Source organism: Balaenoptera musculus, chromosome 7 (genome assembly GCF_009873245.2).
Source record: "Balaenoptera musculus isolate JJ_BM4_2016_0621 chromosome 7, mBalMus1.pri.v3, whole genome shotgun sequence".
Classification (NCBI taxonomy): Eukaryota; Metazoa; Chordata; class Mammalia; order Artiodactyla; family Balaenopteridae; genus Balaenoptera; species Balaenoptera musculus.
The window spans coordinates 79,035,403-79,054,525 of NC_045791.1; the positions used below are offsets into that span (position 1 = coordinate 79,035,403).

The 19,123-nt window shown below is 36.7% G+C and overlaps 1 protein-coding gene across 3 annotated transcripts in view; it reads right to left on the reverse strand.

Moving 5' to 3' along the window:
- Positions 1-775: 775 nt before the first annotated feature.
- TRAK2 (trafficking kinesin protein 2) overlaps positions 776-19,123 on the reverse strand; it is a 64,902-nt gene continuing 46,554 nt past the window's right edge. For all 3 annotated transcript variants that reach the window (XM_036857600.1, XM_036857602.1, XM_036857599.1), the window contains 9 exons: positions 17,686-17,816; positions 17,175-17,249; positions 16,097-16,234; positions 13,516-13,595; positions 13,014-13,211; positions 10,997-11,295; positions 9,401-9,667; positions 5,406-5,511; positions 776-2,846 (listed from right to left, as the gene is read on the reverse strand). In XM_036857600.1, coding sequence (XP_036713495.1) covers positions 2,168-2,846; positions 5,406-5,511; positions 9,401-9,667; positions 10,997-11,295; positions 13,014-13,211; positions 13,516-13,595; positions 16,097-16,234; positions 17,175-17,249; positions 17,686-17,816 — 1,973 coding nt within the window. In that variant the 3' untranslated portion in view covers positions 776-2,167. The remainder of the gene's footprint in view (positions 2,847-5,405; positions 5,512-9,400; positions 9,668-10,996; positions 11,296-13,013; positions 13,212-13,515; positions 13,596-16,096; positions 16,235-17,174; positions 17,250-17,685; positions 17,817-19,123) is intronic.

The following is a 19,123-nucleotide window of genomic DNA, read 5'->3' on the forward strand; positions in this document are numbered from 1 at the left end:
AGAACACTCCAAAATCTAGCTTTATTTATAGCTGTTTATATAATATACATAAAATCTGATAATTTAACACTTTGTACTACTCTCTGGCCCTATATTTTCCTACTTCCTGATGTCTCTTGGAAACTGGTACAGGAAGATTACTTTCTTAGAGAATAAATAAAAAGCTTAAAGAATTGTCTAAAATAAGCACCCCAGAGTTACTTTATGAAGTAGAAACTCAAATATCATTTAAAATGTGAATTGGAATATTCTAGAAATTTAAACATCAGGAATTCTTCTGGTCCACATTCAGGGACATGTGCGTTCACTTACAGACCAGCTGGAATCCTTTCTGAACATCTCTGTGTATGGTCTGCTGATTTCAGAATGATTGAGCAAGGGGGAGAGAATGGGGAGAGGACACTTTTTGTTTTTAAGAAATTTATTTAGAAGAGTTTTATTAAAAGATTCTAAAAATCATGGAAAACTCACACATTTTACTCTTGCATGTGTGTTTTGAGCACATAGCTCTTCCCGAAGGAGAGGCAGCTCAAGAGGAGAGACGGACCCTCCTCTGGCTTGTAATAGGTGTATGGATGGGAGCCACAGGAGTAACATGCCCATCAAGAATTCTTCAGAAAATTGCCTTTCAGTTTAAGAACAAAGGAGCAAAACATTTGCTAATGAAGCAATGAAAAGATCAAGTAACACGCCTCCCATTTTCAAAAAGAACTAGCCCCCTCCTTCATCTTCTCTCCATAATGCCTTTCACGTAACAGCATTTCTTTCTCAACTGCATGGCCGAGATAAAGCCATGTCATCTGATGAGAAGCAGACCTCGGTCAGCAATGCTCAGAAAACAGATCTGTTTTTTCCCAATTCAACCCTTGCGTCACACTGCTGAAAGCTGAAACCTAATCCCAGAGTTTCACTTTGCCATTTCACATAGTTAAAAAAAAGAAAAAAGGAATCCCAGAGAAAAAGCAAAAGTGTTTGACTTTCCCATTAAAAAAGGTTCATTCTCTAATTCTGCGGATATGAAGAAAAAGGCAGATGTTTTAATATTATTTTATATTAAAAAAACATAATCTCAAAGAAAGCACCTGGGTTTTACTTCAGTTTATAATAATTTGCTGTGCCTGAGAACTTTTGTGCAAATATATGTCATCTTTCATTAAAAGTATGCATAGCACATTTTCGAAAAAGTTTAGTTGCAACCAACTTTCCTTCCAAAAAAACTCACAGAGATAAATACACAACATTCTCTAATTCCTATTGATTGCACTTCTGGTTTAACCCATCCAGCCTCCAAGGAAATTTGAAAGACATGTACAGTAATTATGTTCATACACCCTGGCCAATGCACTTATTCAGAAAAAATATTCTGAAAACAAGTTTCCTTGGTTCCGATGTACCCATATTTTCCTTCTTAAAGTAAATCCCTCCTACCCCCCACTCATGTTGTTTGGGGGGGTATTGTATAAAAATACAAATTAAAAAAATTAACTCTTATTAATCACAAATGCAAAAGGAATGTGGATTATGTTTGGGATCCCCGTGGCTCAAAGGCCTGAAAACAGAAAGCAAAAAGGGAGTCTCCACTAGTCTGATCTTATGAAAAAGGTAAAATTCCTTGTTTGATAATGCAGTGAGCATACTCTCTGATGGAGGTGTAATTTAACCAGACATTAACAGGGGCCAGCAGATAAGCCATCTCACTGTTGTCTCAGTAACAGACTGAGTTTACTCCAGCAACCTTCTAGAACAGCTTTCTAAAGGTTAACGGTCAAAGCTGCTCCTTCTTTTTTCCCATCTCCTAACCTGGGTCCTCCCTGCTTATGCTCACCAGAAGTAAATGTGCTAGCAAGTTCAGTATTTCTGGTATGTTCCAATATTACTGAATTTATTTTCTAGTCACTTTTTATTTTCAAGACAAGAAATACCAACTGGAGGACAGCATTAAACATTTCTTCTTTCTCTGCTTCCAAACACTCATGACCCATTCATTTATACTTTCAATTTATCAGGCAGACCTCATGCCAATTCTGTTTCCGTTCTTCCACTTTCCCCTTCCCACATTCACAACCCTTCTGCAACATTCCTTTTCTCTCAGACAAGACTACATGTATCAGTGCAAATCTTTCCTTCATGTGCTAACTTGTATAAGAGGTCAGTCAACTGCTGAACCTCAGTCTTCCTTCAGGATATCCATTTTGGGTGATGATGTGCAAACTGGGGTGCCAAAGCTACCCATCATGACTGGAAGACTCTGATTCCTCCTCAGTCCACTCAATAAATTGCTACCTGAATTTAAATAGACAGCAGAGTTTGGTCTTTGAAGACCATTTTCTGCCTCTTGGCTTCTTCCATTTTCCTGGGCTGCAGGGGTCTTGATCACTCTGGCTATCCCCAGTCTTTTCAGCCTGTCCACTAAGTTCATCTTCAACTGGCCAACATCAGGAGGGTTTCGGGACGGTCTCAAGCCATACATCTCCTGGAGGAATGTTTCAGCTGGTCGGGAGGCCAAAAAATTTTCAGAGAGATGCACTCGAGGCTCAACGGGCAAAGGAGAAGGGCAAGGTGAGTGAGACGGTGAATTTGGTGGTGTGGAAGGGATAGCCAAGCCTCTAGGGAGAGGCTGGAGGAGGGGGTTCTCTGAAACTGGGCTGTGGTATGCTTTAGCAGAGATGCCTTGCTTTTGTAGAAGTTTGGCCAAGCTCATGGTGCCGCTGAAGGTTATGGTGGAATCTCGTCGGTTGGTGATGGATTCACCAATGCTGAGTCTATAGGACATAGCAGGAGAATTCACTGCTGTGTTTGATGAACTGCTACCACTACTTCCACAGGATAATGAAGGGAAGCCAGAGCTTTACATAGAAAGAAAAAAAAAAAAAAAAAAGCAGGAGAGAGAATTTAAGAATAAAAAGTAATCCCAAGTCAGCATTTAAAGTAAGTACAGTAGTTATCCACAGTAAATATAGAGGAACAGGCAACACGTCAGTATCTGAGGAATGAAAATTTTGATGTGTTACTTTAATGATTAGTTATTTGTAATTTGTAATTTAGTCATTAACTTATTGAAACATATTTCTTTTCATAGGATATGATTTTACTGTACTTAGATAACTTTATTATTCTCAAATAATTACTTTATTATTCTTAAATTTTAACTCTAAAATATGTATCTGTGGAAATACAACTAAATTTTATGATTAAAAAATCAAAGAAATTTAAATATTGAAGAAAGTAAACTTTAGAAATTTTTATTAACATATCCATTCCATAAAGTGAAATACACCAAGAGACAATAATCCGTGATTTAACAGTTCTTCAACCTTTTAGAAAATACAATCTTTCATAATTAAACCGAAGATGCTTTTCTAAGGAGACACATTTCTTTTTAATCTGTCAATTTTATATTACTGAGAATAAAGTTCTAATTGTTAAATTTCCAAGAATGTTAATTCCAAACAATAGTAGTATAAGGATACCCATGGAACGAATTTTTCTCAATCTTGACTTAAAGCATGGGTTTCTGGGAAATTAAAAATGATTAAAAGCTTTGACAGCTATTAGAATCTTTCTTCTTATTCTATGCTTTGTTAAAAAGAAAAAAAACTAAATAAACAATCATGTACTCAAGGAAATGGTGATAGAATGGAGAAGGTACTTCTTTAGCAAATTATTCCCCCTTGAACAAATGTTACCAGCATTTAATACATAAACTTTCACTTTAACACAAAATACTCAGAATATCTAGATATCAAGATTTATAAAGATTATGAACAAGATGCAAATTTAGGATTAATAAATAAACTTTCTAAAGTACCAACTTGTATTAAAGAAGCAAAATGCAAACAACTTCGACTCCTTGGTTCTAATGTAGTCTGTCTACTGTATTCCCAGTCTCCCACCTCCCTGGTCCTACTTTATTGTAGAATTGCCTGTCTTTTCCCAAACTGTTCATGTCACTACCATACCAAATGATGGTATCAACCTGTATCGAGAGCCTCCTCAGGAACCAATTTTATAAAACCTGCTATCTTGTTGACTATAAGAACAATGTAGAAAAATTGCAGGTATGCCTGTTTATTATAGACTTTACTGAGGTCTTTATAGGATACCACTCAAATGCTTCCCTAAACAGTCAATTTGCTTCTATCTTACAGACATTGTGAATCATAATGTTATTTCCCGCCACACAGGCAGCTAGAAAGCTAAGACTCAAATACATGGCTCACCTTACTTAGCAAGTATGTAAGACTTTATAGTAAAATTTATACACTAGGTGTATTCCTCTATCCATTTTATATCCTTACTCTTGATTCTTTTTTGCTTCATTTTTCTTCTCTACTTCTAGTTAACATTATCCTGCAAAGTTCTACATATCTCTGGAAATTGCCTTAGATTCTTTTTGGAATTGGTAGGACAGAAATTTCAGCAATATTGCTTATTGTTCTAGTCTGTGTAGTAAATAATTTGGACTGCCCAGAGGGTTCTGGCTTTGCCCTCAGCTTCTGGGAGGTAATCTATGCCACGGCTGCTAGAAGTGTGTTTGTTCAGGATGGAGCCTGGCCACACTAGATCTTGGAGTGGACCTGGCCACACCCAATAGCTGTAGGATGGGGACTGGCCATGCCAGGAAGACTAACCATGTGATTTAGGGTGGAAGCTTTGGGTCAGTGGACCTGGAGGTGAGTTATTATAGTTATAGTGAGTTATAGCTATATAGGTAATCAATTAATCATGCCTTACACAGTGAAGCCTCAGTTAAAAAAATCTGGACACTAAGGCTGGGGTGAGCTTCCCTGGTTGGCAATACTCTGTGTGCACTGTCAAACACTGATGCCAGGAGAGTAATGACTCCTAAGGACAGGGAGGTTTCATGTGTGGAACCCTGCCAGACTCTGCCTTATGTGTTTCTTCCTTCGGCTAATTTTATCCTGTAACCTTTCCCTGTAATAAACAGTAACCACGTGCATAACGGCTTTCAGTGAGTTCTGTGAGTCCTTCTAGAAAATTTATCAAACAAGAGCATGGTTTTGGGAACCCCCTGAACTTGCAGGTCATATCAGAAATGAGGGCAGTCTTGTGCGGAGGACTAGCCCCTCCAGTCTTGCAGTCTGGCTAACTCTGGGTGTAGTTTCAGGTGAGTCATTTACTACCTGCCTGCCCTTGGACCAGTCACCTGAACTTTCTACGCCTCATTTTCTTCATTTAGACACTACATACTCGCTTGGCTTGTCTACTTCAAAGAGTTATAATGATCAAATGAGAAAATACAAGGTGAAAATATTCTAAAGACAAATTATCACAGTACATTAATTAAAATTCTGGGAATTAAAATGACAGTAATTTAAAAAAGAAATTCAAGAAAACAGAGTTGAGGAAAGAAGTAAGACCTCAAATTGCCCAGCCCCTCTTACCTGGGGGTAACCTGAGTAATATCAGAAGGATGTAATATCCTACAGGTGGTGAAGGTGAATGTTGAGTTTGTGCAGGACAGACATTTTCCTGGGTTTGAGGTTGCAACTGAAGTAGAGAGTTTTAGGGAATCAAACACAAAATTGAAAGACTAGGTTAATAATGTAAAAAGTTCGTCATTACTATTAATAACACAGCATTTATCTGGTGTCTTTTATACAAAAATTCCCAAATCTAGAAATGAAATATACATATTGTATTTTTTTCCCATGAATTTATTTATTTATTTATTTTTGGCTGCACTGGGTCTTTGTTGCTGCGTGTGGGCTTTCTCTAGTTGTGGCAAGTGGGGGCTACTCTTCGTTGCGGTGTGCGGGCTTCTCATTGCGGTGGCTTCTCTTGTTGTGGAGCACAGGCTCTAGGCGTGTGGGCTTCAGTAGTTGTGGCACACAGGCTCAGTAGTTGTGGCTCGCGGGCTTAGTTGCTCCGCAGCATGTGGGATATTCCTGGACCAGGGCTCGAACCTGTGTCTCCTGCATTGGCAGGTGGATTCTTAACCACTGTGCCACCAGGGAAGCCCTACATATTGTATTAGTATCCACTGGTTAGTATATAGCTGAATCCTTCAATAATTTAAAACCGTAATTCAAAAGGATTTAATATAGCTTAGAAACAAGAGAAAAACACATTCTGAAAAAACACATTAGAAAAAAAAACCAAACCAAGAACTAGTCATCCAATCTTTCTAGCCAAACTATCTACTCCAATGGTTCTCGAAGTGTTATTTGCACCTTGTGGGAGTCTACAGGTCAAAACTACTTTCATATCAATGTTAAGATGCTATCTGCCTTTTTGACTGGGTTGGCACTTGCACTGCTGGTGCAAAAGTAATAGTGAGTAAAGCTCCTGGCTCTGTAGCACAAATCAAGGCAATGGCACCAAGCTATACTAGTATTCATCACTATTGTCCAATTACAGTAGGGAAAAAAAAGCCAAATTCATATCAGAATGTCCTGACGAAGCGGTAAAAATTATTTATTAAATCTTGACCCTTGGGGGACTTTCCTGGTGGCGCAGTGGTTAAGAATCCACCTGCCAGGGGCTTCCCTGGTGGTGCAGTGGTTAAGAATCCACCTGCCAATGCAGGGAACACGGGTTCGAGCCCTGATCCGGGAAGATCCCACATGCCACAGAGCAACTAAGTCTATGCACCACAACTACTGAGCCTGCGTTCTAGAGCCCACGAGCCACAACTACTGAGCTCATGCGCCTCATCTACTGAAGCCTGCGTGCTCTAGAACCCATGCTCCATAACAAGAGAAGCCACTGCAATGAGAAGCCTGCACACCGCAATGAAGAGTAGCTCCGGCTTGCCACAACTAGAGAAAGCCCGTGCACAGCAATGAAGACCCAACACAGCCAAAAATAATAAATAAATAAAAATAAAATAAATTTATTAAAAAAAAAAAATCTTGACCCTTGGGCTTCCCTGGTGGCACAGTGGTTAAGAATCCGCCTGCCAAGGCAGGGAACACGGGTTCGAGCCCTGGTCCAGGAAGGTCCCACATGCGGTGGAGCAACTAAGCCTGTGTGCCGCAACTACTGAGCCTGTGCTCTAGAGCCCGTGAGCCACAACTACTGAGCCTACGTGCCACAACTACTGAGCCTACATGCCACAACTACTGAAGCCCGCGTGCCTAGAGCCCATGCTCCGCAATAAGAGAAGCCACTGCAATGAGAAGTCCGCGCACCGCAATGAAGAGTAGCCCCCACTCGCCGCAACTAGAGGAAGCCCCAGCGCAGCAATGAAGACCCAGCGCAGCCAAAAATTTAAAAATTAATTAATTAAAAAAAAAATCTTGACCCTTGAATCTTTTTAATATTCTGTGTGATGAAATGGGAAGTAAGCATTAAGCACTCTGCTTTATACAGAGATACAATGGTTATCTAGAAGAAAAGCACATATGCAATTTTTACATTTTTTCACAGAACACCATTTTTACTTGAAAGAACAATTAATACAAAAACTACAGTTATTCAGACTTGGATATCTGGCAACATTTTCTTGAAAAAGAATGTAGTGAGCCTGTCTCTTCAAGAAAATAGCTGACAGGATTCATTGCCAGTGACAAAATTTGAGTTTTCAAGTGAAAATAAGTGTTTTGGTAGACTTGTATCCATTGCTGAGAGCTTGAAAGCTTCCTAATACTAAAAGACTTACCCAATGAGACAGGTGGTGATATTATATGATTTTAATATATTCTATAATGAAATGGGTCAACATTTGGAAGATCTGCATAACTCAGTGAACCAATATTTTCCAAATGACCAATGCATTATGTTAACAAAATCATGCATGGGTAAAAGATGCATTCAAAGAGCAGGACAGATGAATAGATTTTAATGTAACAAAGTATGAAAAGTTCACTGATAGGGTTTTAGATTCACATTGCTACAAACCTTAAAGAAACTACAACTTATCAAGTTTTGGTGTAATATCAAAGAATATCCACAAATACCTGAAGAGGCTATTAAAATACTCTTCCCTTTTCCAACCATGTATCTGTGTGAGGCTGTATTTCCTTTCTTTTTTTTAAACTTTAAATTCTTTTTATTTCATTTTATTTTTCTATTGAGGTATAGTTGATTTACAATGTTCTGTTAGTTTCAAGTATATAGCAAAGTGATTCAGTTACATAAATATATATATATTTTTTTCATATTCTTTTCCCTTATGGGTTATTACAAAATATTGAGTATAGTTCCCTGTGCTATACAGTAGGTCCTTGTTGGTTATCTATTTTATATATAGTAGTGTGTATATGTCAATCCCAAACTCCTAATTTATCCCTCCCCACCCCCCTCTCCCCTTTGGTAACCATAAGTTTGTTTTCTATGTCTGTGGGTCTATTTCTGTTTTGTATATAAATTCATTTATATCAATTTTTTTAAGATTCCACATATAAGCAATATCATATGATTTTTGACTTTCTCTGTCTGGCTTACTTCACTTAGTATAATAATCTCTAGGTCCAACCATGTTGCTGCAAATGGCATTATTTCATTCTTTTTTATGGCTGAGTGGTATTCCACTGTATATATGTACCACATCTTCTTTATCCATTCATCTGTTGATGGACATTTAGGTTGCTTCCATGTCTTGGCTATTGTAAATAGTGCTGCAATGAACACTGGGGTGCATGTACCTTTTCGAATTATGGTTTTCTCCAAATACATGCCCAGGAATGGGACTGCAGGATCATATGGTAGTTCTATTTTTAGCTTTTTAAGGAACCTTCATATTGTTCTCCATAGTGGCTGCACCAATTTACATTCCCACCAAAGGTGTAGGAGGGTTCCTTTTTCTCCACACCCTCTGCAGAATTTATTATTTGTAGACTTTTTGATGATGGAGAGGCTGTATTTTCTTCATACTCCTCAACCAAAACAACATATTGTAATAGACTGAATGTAGAAGCTGACACAAGAATCCTGCTATCTTCTGTTAAGCCATAAATTAGAGACTTGCAAAATTGGAAAACTAAACCACTTTGTAAACTACTTAAAAAAATACAGCTATTTTTCATAAAACATATTATTTGTGTTAACATGTAACTCTTTTAAAATAATGAGTTAATAAATATTTTTATAATTTCTCAGTTTTGATTTCTAATAGGTAAATATTGGTAGATACAACCCACACAGACACTCTCTGGAATTCTTAACGATTTTTAAGAGTGTAAAGAGATCCTGAGTCCAAAAGTTTTGTGAACCACTGGCTGAATTGCTCTCTCTCTGCCTATCTATTTATGCAGGTTGGCTAAGAAGTGGAGAGAATTAGAAGGGGCACTTATGCTATAGATTTTTATTGTCTTATATTCAAGACTGAGTACACTCCAGTAAGATTTATATAGAGGCAGTTAGCTGACCACACAGTTATGCAGAAAGCAAAGTACTACTGGTTACTAGACTACACTCAACCAAGCACTCTTCTCACCTGTAACTGAACCACCAGCTGAAGTCATGGGCGGCAGGAAGATCCCTGTTACTGGCTGGGATACTGATGGCTTCTGTTCCACTTGAAGAGGTTGCTGAACCTGAAAAGTGATACCTTCCTCTTCATCTTCTTCTAAATCTGAGAGGTGATAGATGGCATCCTTGGGCAACTGGGTAAAGCCTTTAGTGATGACACCTGGTCGTGGGTCAAGAATGGTTCCTAAATTTGGTTGAGCAAGCTGCTGCCACTGGTGCAGAGTTTGTGATCCTGAGTATGCAAACCAAAAAAAGGAACATGTTTTAAATTTCCCACAAATATTAAATCTTGAAAGAAGCTAAAACTGTATGTGTAAAAAAGTAATGATAATAATAAAACTACTTATTTGGTCTTAATATTTTGGTAAAATTTGTAAATTAAAGTTATCTGTGGAAGATTAACAAGATGATAAAGGTATGAATAATAATCTGTTCATTTCAAAAGCTAACTTTAAAAAGGAAATCTAAAGCAGGGGTGAAAAAACCAAGACAACACCCTTAATAGGAACTAGGATGCTGAGGCAGTGATGAGAAAGAAGATACGTATCACGTCGGGTTGTATTTTCCCAGGTGACAAAAATCAATACTCCTTTGTCCTGGAACTATGCCTATGAACTTTGAACTCAAAAGCCAGGCTCCTAGGTTGGAAGGCACCTTGAATTACCATGGTTTTTTTTGTATATTTCTCAAGACTCATATGTGCTCACGACTCTCCTTTCACCAGGCTCTCAGGGAGAGTAGGAAAGCAAAGGAGATGATAAAAAAGGAGGATCCATCCTCATGGTTTCTGTCTACGAATGCTGGTGAATGATCATCCCCAGTACCTGCACCAGATGCAGTGTCTAGTTGTCACTAATAGTCATATAATCCTAAAAATGGCAACTCTGACAAATACCTGTACTGACTATTAATGAATAAAACGAACTTATAGCACCTTTGAGTTTGAGGGGTCCTTATAGGTTACTGACTCAAAATTTTGTCTAATGCAGACTCTTTTATGATAATAGCAGAGGATCACTTGAATATTGTCAATATTCCATAAAACAAAGAGATCTGTTTTGAATTCAAGTTCTGTCTTAGGAGAGAATAGAAACTGACCTGAAATGAACAAAACTGAACAAAAGAAAAATACAGACACACATATCTCTAAGTAACTGACATCTTTTGGGTAAAGAACTCTTTTTTGAAAAGGAAGGTAGAGATGAAGCATTACATATAGATTATTTTTATTCATCTATCATATCCTGTTTATCTTACCATGAAAACTGCTATCAAGGATATTCCTTAGCAAAGGACAAGAAAAGATTACTCCTCCTCCCTCACATTTGTATAAAAACAGTATCAGTAGAAGAGAACCGACAGCTGATGGCTTGGAGAACGCAAATCTCTTCATTCATTTTCCACAAAGTTCTGCACAGTCACACAAACAGCGAAGATTTAGGGATAATAAAGATGTCTTCTGCACATAGGGTTCTTATAATTACAAGAGAAATCTCAATTCCAGGGGAAGGCAAAGCCAATAAGCAACATGGCTTAGAAACAGCCCTTCCTTACTTATTACCTTCAAGGGGCTTGACAATTTGCAATTTTTCAGGCATAAAACCTCGAAGGCAACTGGCACTGCTCAGGTCTGTGATCTCCGACTGGTCAATGCAGAGGGAGGCAAGGCTCTCTGTGGGGATGCCACAGTCACTATCCCCTTCTTTCTGGCCAGCCAGAGCCTGGATCTTCCGTTGCCATTCTTCAGCAAAGAACTGCTTCTCACTTAAGTAGTTCTGTCGCCGCAGACTCAGGCGATGCAGGGCTGTAGCCAAATCGCTCTCTGCAGAGCATTCTGGTTGACAGACCTTCTGGACACTCCTATGGGAAAAACACACTCACTGACTAGATCTGTGAGGGTCATAAGCATAGCATAGACCTCTCCTTTCCACAATGGTGAATGTTCAAGAGATTGATCTTAAAAACACATATTTTTTTCTTAGATACCTGGAATACAGAAATAGTAACAACAAACCCAAATCTCTAATATATATATAAAACATTTTTATTTTTTATTAATTAATTAATTAATTAATTTTTGGCTGCACTGGGTCTTCGTTGCTGCGCGTGGGCTTTCTCTAGCTGCGGCGAGCGGGGGCTACTCTTCGTTGTGGTGCGCGGGCTTCTCTTATTGCGGAGCATGGGCTCTAGGCGCATAGGCTTCAGTAGTTGTGGCACGCGGGCTCAGTAGTTGTGGCTCACGGGCTCTAGAGTGCAGGCCCAGCAGTCATGGCACACGGGCTTAGTTGCTCCACGGCATGTGGGATCTTCCCGGACCAGGGCTCGAACCCGTGTCCCCTGCATTGGCAGGTTGATTCTTAACCACTGCGCCACCAGGGAAGCCCATATATATAATATTTTTATAGATCATTTCAAGTGACTTCAGATAGGCAAAACTATACTTTATTATGTTGTGTTTATTAACTTTTCTGTTTCACTTAATTTATGAACCTACAGATAATGACCATCTATAAATCCAGTTTAGGTAGTCAAAAAACTAAATATTATTATATTTCACTGAATCTATAATACCATTGAAGGCAAGAGGTACCATTATTTTATGTACTAAGAAAGAAAAAATGTTACCCATTAAACTATGACATGTCATTAGCTGCAAAAGAGAAACAATTTCAAAAATATTAAAATGTGAAAAAATTAACTTTAGGCCATAGAATCCTCTATGAATAGTACAAACATTTAAAAGAAACCAACAAGATCTGTAAATACTGCATTTTCATAGTTCTGCAATACACAGTTTTTCACTTATTAACATTTAAAAAATTGGCAGTATCTTACAACTGATACCAAAAGAAAGAGTAGCAAGCCAAGCTTTAGTTATTCCATGTGTGAATTCACACAGATCTGTTTGTTAGATCTTTTCCTAAGGTAACTGTGTACAATGAGGTAGTATTGAAACATCAAGCTATTGTGTGTATAGTATCTACCCCTAAGACCAGGCAATACAATTGAAAACCAAAGGTAATGGATTTCTGCATTAAGAAAGACTTCTCTCAGATGCCAAACATCTAATTTTCAAAAACTTTCAGCGGACTTTCCAGTCATTCTCTTTAATTTCTAGTTATACAAAATTCAATGAACTGAATTAATAAAGAGCAGAAAAAAATCTAAATTTAAACAAATAGGAAATTAAGAGCAATCTAGTTTTCCTCAATAGGTATTCCAGATTATTGTTTATCCTAATGGCACCAAAGCAACTGAAATTAGGAGCATGGGTTATGAGAAAGTGTCATGTAATGCTATGCATAACTGCCAATGACCAAACAGATTCAAACAAATTTGACTTTGAACACAAAGATTTAGACTCAAATTTTGCCAAACCAGAGACGAAAGTAGTAAAGAATTTTATAGTTCAATGAAAACTCCATTTTGAATACACTTAATTAAACTTTTTCAGTCCAATGATCTAACAAATAATGATACAGGGAATCATTACTGAATGAAAACTGACAGTTCCAGAACTTCCTTGGGACAGCACAGAGCAATGCTGGAATTTGAGTGTGTGAATCTATGTTTCTTACCCTGGATCTTCCTCCAAGTTACTCTTCTGGATTGTTTTGTCCTCTGTTTGTTGTAAACCAGATTCAAAAGGTTTTGCTGTCATGATGACACTTGAACGGTTGGAGCCTGGAATGGGTAGCAGAGCTGGGAATGGGACAGAGCGGCCCCGTGTGTCATTGGCAACCTTGACAGTATCAAATACCCGTTTTTGTTGGGCTCTGTCAAAAGAAAAGTGTTCATTATTGCCACTGCCTACCACTGGAGTGCTTTAGAAAAGAGACATGTAAGTGCAGTTAATTAAAAATAAAGCCACCCTGCAAAGCCTCTGAAGTTTTGGAGAAATTATTAGAAAATAAATTTCAGAACAAGAGAATGCTCTCACAGATGTGAGCACTACGAGGAAAAAACTGAATAGTAAGCAGATTTACTACTGAATCTCATAATACCAATCACTATGGATTATGGCTTCTGTTTAATTTCCATCCCAATGGTTGAGTAACAACACATGTGATCTGAACTTACTTTTGTTTAAAGAGAGAAGATTCCTCGTCCAAACTCAACTTCTTACGCATGGTCCCCTCAATCTCAGCTGCCAGAGATTCCTAAGAAAAAGGGTTTTATGTTACTAACAGTGATTATCTAAGAAGCCTGTTAGGAGAAATAAACTATCTTTAAATTATTTAACAGAGTTTCCAGAATCCAATACTTTTGGTGTTATAATAAAAGAAAACAGTCACAGGCTAAAATGCAGGGGAAGAAAAGAGACATTCTGGAAATGTAACTTTTGAACAAGAACCAACTACTTTTTCATGATATATTTTTACAAGAAAGCAGTGGGAAAAACCAATTATGATAAATAAAAGTATTACATATGCAGACACACAAAAATAAAAGGTTTGAAAGGCTATAAACCAAGATGTTAATAGTGATTCTGTGGAGGTCAGGATTTGATGGTATTTAGCAATTTCTTTTTGCTTCTCTGTAATTTCTAACTTTTCTATAATAAACATGTAAAGCTTTTATAATATAAAAAATTGTTAAAGAAAAATAAGTAAGCTTCCCCTTCCCCTGGTCAGGGATGAAGATTCAACTAGCATGGGTGTCATGCTCAGTGGGGCTGCGCTAACAGTGACTAGAATTGGAGGTACTGGTGTGAACTCATGATTTTAAATATACATATAAACATAGGTATGAATGTAAAGATAGATATAGACGTGTTTATGTGGGTGTATATGAACCTACACATACTTCCTAGCTCTATCTGTTGAGAGGACCTCAAAGCAATGGTACTCTAGTGGCATTGGATACCTAGCACCCAGATTTTGGATGCTAAATATCATTTCTCATTAAAAATAACCAGAGCTCCTTGGAGAATGGCTGATCCCAGGACTGGGCCAGGGAAAGGGCAAGAGGAGCTTGAAGGAGATCCCACTGGCCGTATCTGGGACAATTTAAGTATCAAAATAAAAAATAGTAACAATGGATTATAATCCACTGATTAAAATAGGAATCCCTGAGTCTATACTGACATAACCAAATGAACAAATGAATAAATAAATGACACAGAAAAGCTCTAATTCATAAAAGAATGCCAATTAAAAAAAGTTGAAAAAATGATGGAATTAAAAAGTCACCATTGGCAATTATCATAGTAATAACTGAGTCAGACACACCCCCATCAATGGGTGCTAAAACCAGTGTGTAAAGGCTTGATGAGGAACAGAATATTTAAACAGTCTCAAAGTATCACCCCAAAAATAGTAATTTTGATCACTTGGTTAAGGTAGTATCCGACAATTTTCATCAATGCAAAGTTAATTTAGTAACATTAATTCAATTAACTATTAACAATGATTAACTTTACAGTGGAAAAAACTGGCAGATACTACCTTAACCAAGCAATCAAAGTTAATTAACATCATCAGTAATGGGAAAAAGAGACAATGTGTGCCTTCCAATACAACGTTCTGAGAAGAACATGGCGTTATTTCTGCTGAAAATGCATTACCTAAATCTAATTGTGGGGAAACAACAGACAAACACAAACTGAGGACATTCTACAAAGGTCATGAAGGACAAAACAAAGACAGAAGAGCTGTCCCCGACTGAAACAACCAAATGCAATGTATCCTTCAAAGGTCACTGTTGGGACAACTGGCAAAATTTAAATGGGTTCTGTGGATGAGACAGTGATAGTATTGCATCAATGTCAATATCCAGAAGTTGATGGTTATATGTGGTCATGTAGGAGAATGTCCTTGAGAGCATCCTTGTTTTTAATAAATACACACAGAATTATTAAGGGGTAATAGGGTTATCTGCAACTTACTGTTAAATGGTCCAGAAAAAAAAAGAGAACAATATGGCAAATGTAGTAAAATATTAAATTTGAGAAATCTAGATGAAGGATATATGAGTTTTTTGTACTATTGTTGGAACATTATCCTAAGTTTAAAATTACCTCAAAATTAAAAAATATTCTGCCCCAATATTCTCTAGAAAATCTATTATAATTTATAGTTTCAGTCTTTTAAAAAATTTCACAGGACTGCATGTAAGTGTTTAAGAACTAGATTATTAAAATAACTCTTTGAACCAACATTACAAATTCGGGAATAAACTCAGAAGTTTTCATTAATTTATTTATTTCAAAAAAAAAGATTGTTTATTGAGGAATCAAATCGATATGATTCCTGCTCTCATGGGGCTTACACTCTAACTGAAGTTAAATATAGCAAGAAACTCAAGATCTGTTAAAAGAGGTTTTAGATGTTCAGAGCACTGTTCGAATAAGTGGTATGTGGTGGGATTAGGGTAAGGAGGATGACTGAAGTTTAAGTAACTCTATGGGACACAGACCTAAACTTAATTTCCTTAGGGTTCATCTCATACAATAAATCTGGAAGGTCAACTGTTAGAAGGAAGGCTACAATAAATAAGAGTATTAAGGTAGATACAGATATGCAAATGAAGGCCTAAATCAATAATTAAATTCAATTAACAAGGACAAACCATGTTATCTCTTCTCAAGATGCTTTACACCATTAGAAACCATATTACTCTCAGGACCATCTAATCTTAAGTTTCTTTCTCAGTTCCTTACCCCAGAAAAAACTCCGTACGGCTGGGAGAAGTAGAGATGAGCAGCAGGGCCAGATCTATTCCGAAGTTCCTTTATTTCTTCGTGGGATTCATGTAACATTCCCAGACACTCCATATTCCTGTCTTGTAACTCATGCAGCTGAAAGATAGGATGGCAATTAGTGTTCCTTATTATATTCTCAAAGATGACAATGGGGAAAAAATCCCATTGGGATAAGTTTAAATTTTATCCAGAGGACTAATTTTATGAATTTAAATTTAATACAAAGACTCTGAAACAGACTAAGCAAGGAAAGTATATATATTTCAAACTGCCAGGTTTAGGGGTGTCTTGGCCAGAATTATATATATGCATGATTTCCTAAAAATGTGAAATGTAGCTGAGACAACCATAACTGTCAATTCAATATTTAATGCTTCCTATCCTTAAAAAAAAAAATTATAGAGGAAGTATAATAGCTATGGTCAAGTTAGTTTAGTGGAATATTAGATATGTATATTTTTAAACATAATGAACATGAATGAACTCTGAAGTCTGTAAATGACAAGATCAAGTCTACAAAGTATTTCATAAGATGTCAGGGTGCTCAATCATCCTAAACAAGTAGTTTCTTCTCCCTTGTTTCAAAATTTTTTTTATAGTTAGATACACAAGCATGTTAAAAGAGTACATAATTTTCAGAGAACATTTTAACTTCAAAAATCTCTTTAAGTGTGTTATGTGGACTAGATCACCAGCATCACTAGAGCTAGGGGTGCTTATTAAAAAATGCAGATTATCTTATTTTAAAAACTGTTGGGTTAGTTAACATAGACCTGTAAAAGGGTCATATATTCCTAAAGAATCTTATAAACTCAAGGTTTTCCTATTAATCAAGAAGGATGTTGTCATGTTACTATTATTTTAGAGATAGAATCTTTAAAAAGCTTTACTTCTTAGCTCTCATAATTTTCAGCTTAATCTTCTGTTGTTGTTTTAAATCTGGTTATCACCTTTAGTCATTCTTATTCACAAAGAAGAAAGGAACTATTCATTCCTCCCCTCCCATATAACACAGCATAAAGGAAGGTTTCATTACCTCCATGGTCAGTTGTCTTTGGGCATCTTTGGAAGCTTGGAGGTGAAGTCTCAGTTCTTCCTTCTCAATCACTTGCTAACAACATATTAAAAGAGACATGTGAAGCCTTCCCATATAAATACAGGTTACTCTCTTTTTAAGACATCTTAAGAATGTATTTCAGGGATATAGTCCAGAGGACTATCAAAAGCTAACCTTTCAAAAGCCAAATAAATGCAATAAAATGGGCAGAATACAAAATCCAACAAGGTGTTCAGAGGAAAATGAGCATGAGTCAGTAGTTCACATCACAACTTTCTGAGGAAAATCAAACTCCATTTTATGGAAAGAAATAGTGATTTGAAAGTAGTTATTCATGATATTTCATGACAGAAGACTAAAACAGCAATCAGACTAAAGCAATGTAAAAGGGTGGGGACCATGTTTATTTTGCTTAATGTATCTAGCACTTAGCAGAGTGCATAGTACTAGGTCAGTGCTTAACAAACATCTGTTGAATGAATGAACCTACTTCTTTAAGTTTGTGCTGAAGATCTACAATCTGAGACAAGAGAGAGGAAATCTCTTCTTGGTAACGAATCAGTTCATCACTCTTCCCAGACAATTCTTCAGTCATTCTGGACATCTGAGCATTTGTTTCACCTGGAAAAAAAAATAAAAAACTTAAAATTAATATAAATGTAGGGCAGAGGTTGGTAAACTATGGCCCGTGGGCCAAATCCTGTTTTGTAACAAGCACTGGACTATCACGAATTGATTTTTCTCTAACATAAATTTAAAATAATAAACCTGGATAACCCAATAGAGAAAATTAAAGGTTCTTCTGAAATAGACTAATGCTGGGAATTTAATAGGAGGCACTGAAGCTAAAAAGAGATAACTTGTAAAGGCAAGCAAGCTAAAGATTCTGCCTCAATCTTTTTCTTTATGAAGGACAAGAAGGTTGAAAAGAGATAGGTGAATTATATATCTTTGCAAGGGCCAAGACATTTTATGTCTTTGAAAACTCTTCAGGAATGTAAATAAGATCCCAAAAGAAATGAAAATCAAACTTAACAAATCTAACAAAGGAATATTTCCAGAATGGAACAGTCACAATCTGTAAAAGCTACTGAGATGCTTCTGTAGGAGAGACCTTCTGGGATACCCAGCAAACTGAGTAGGGCCTCTAAAGCAAGCAATTCTTACAATGCAGCATTCTTGCATGCTTTAGAATTCCATTGGGGAAATAAATCTTTGTTTCATATAAAAATGTTGACATCTAAACACAAGTGGCAAAGCTATTTCTAAGTGTTATATAAAACTATTTTTAAATCGATGGAAAGTCTATAGCAATTCAAAGGATGGCAATAAGGAGACAGGAGACCAGAATCCAGGCTCTTAGGTAAATCATTGCTCTTTGTTTTTAAAGTGTAAAAGGTGGGTAATGATAGTGTTGATGGAGAAGATTCAATTTACATTCCTCTGGTTTGCTAATATTCTGGGCAAGGTACCACATTCTGAAGCCCACAGCTCAAATGATCTGATATGTTGTTATCATACCTTCTCTTTCAACATAAAAGGCTATATATCAATATTTATAAAGAGATTAAAATTTCTTCTCTAGTAAAGCTGATCTTTTTCCAACTCATTTATTTTTTAAAAATTTTAGCTAACAATACATGAAAGTAAAATATGTTCCTTTATAGAGACAGAGCTGGCATTTAACAAATACTCATTGAATGTTACATTTTACACCATCATTTAAGCTCTAGTTTTGCTATTAATCAGTTTTCTGACTTTGGCAAATCATATTCTCTGTAGGGCTATTTCCTCATCAACAAAATAAGAGCTTTGGTTACTTTCATTCTAACATGCTATAATGGGTAGAAATATAGGTCTTTATTTAACGATGATGACAATTTGAAACAAAGATATTTCTTAAAAGTACATATGGTACTTTATTTAGA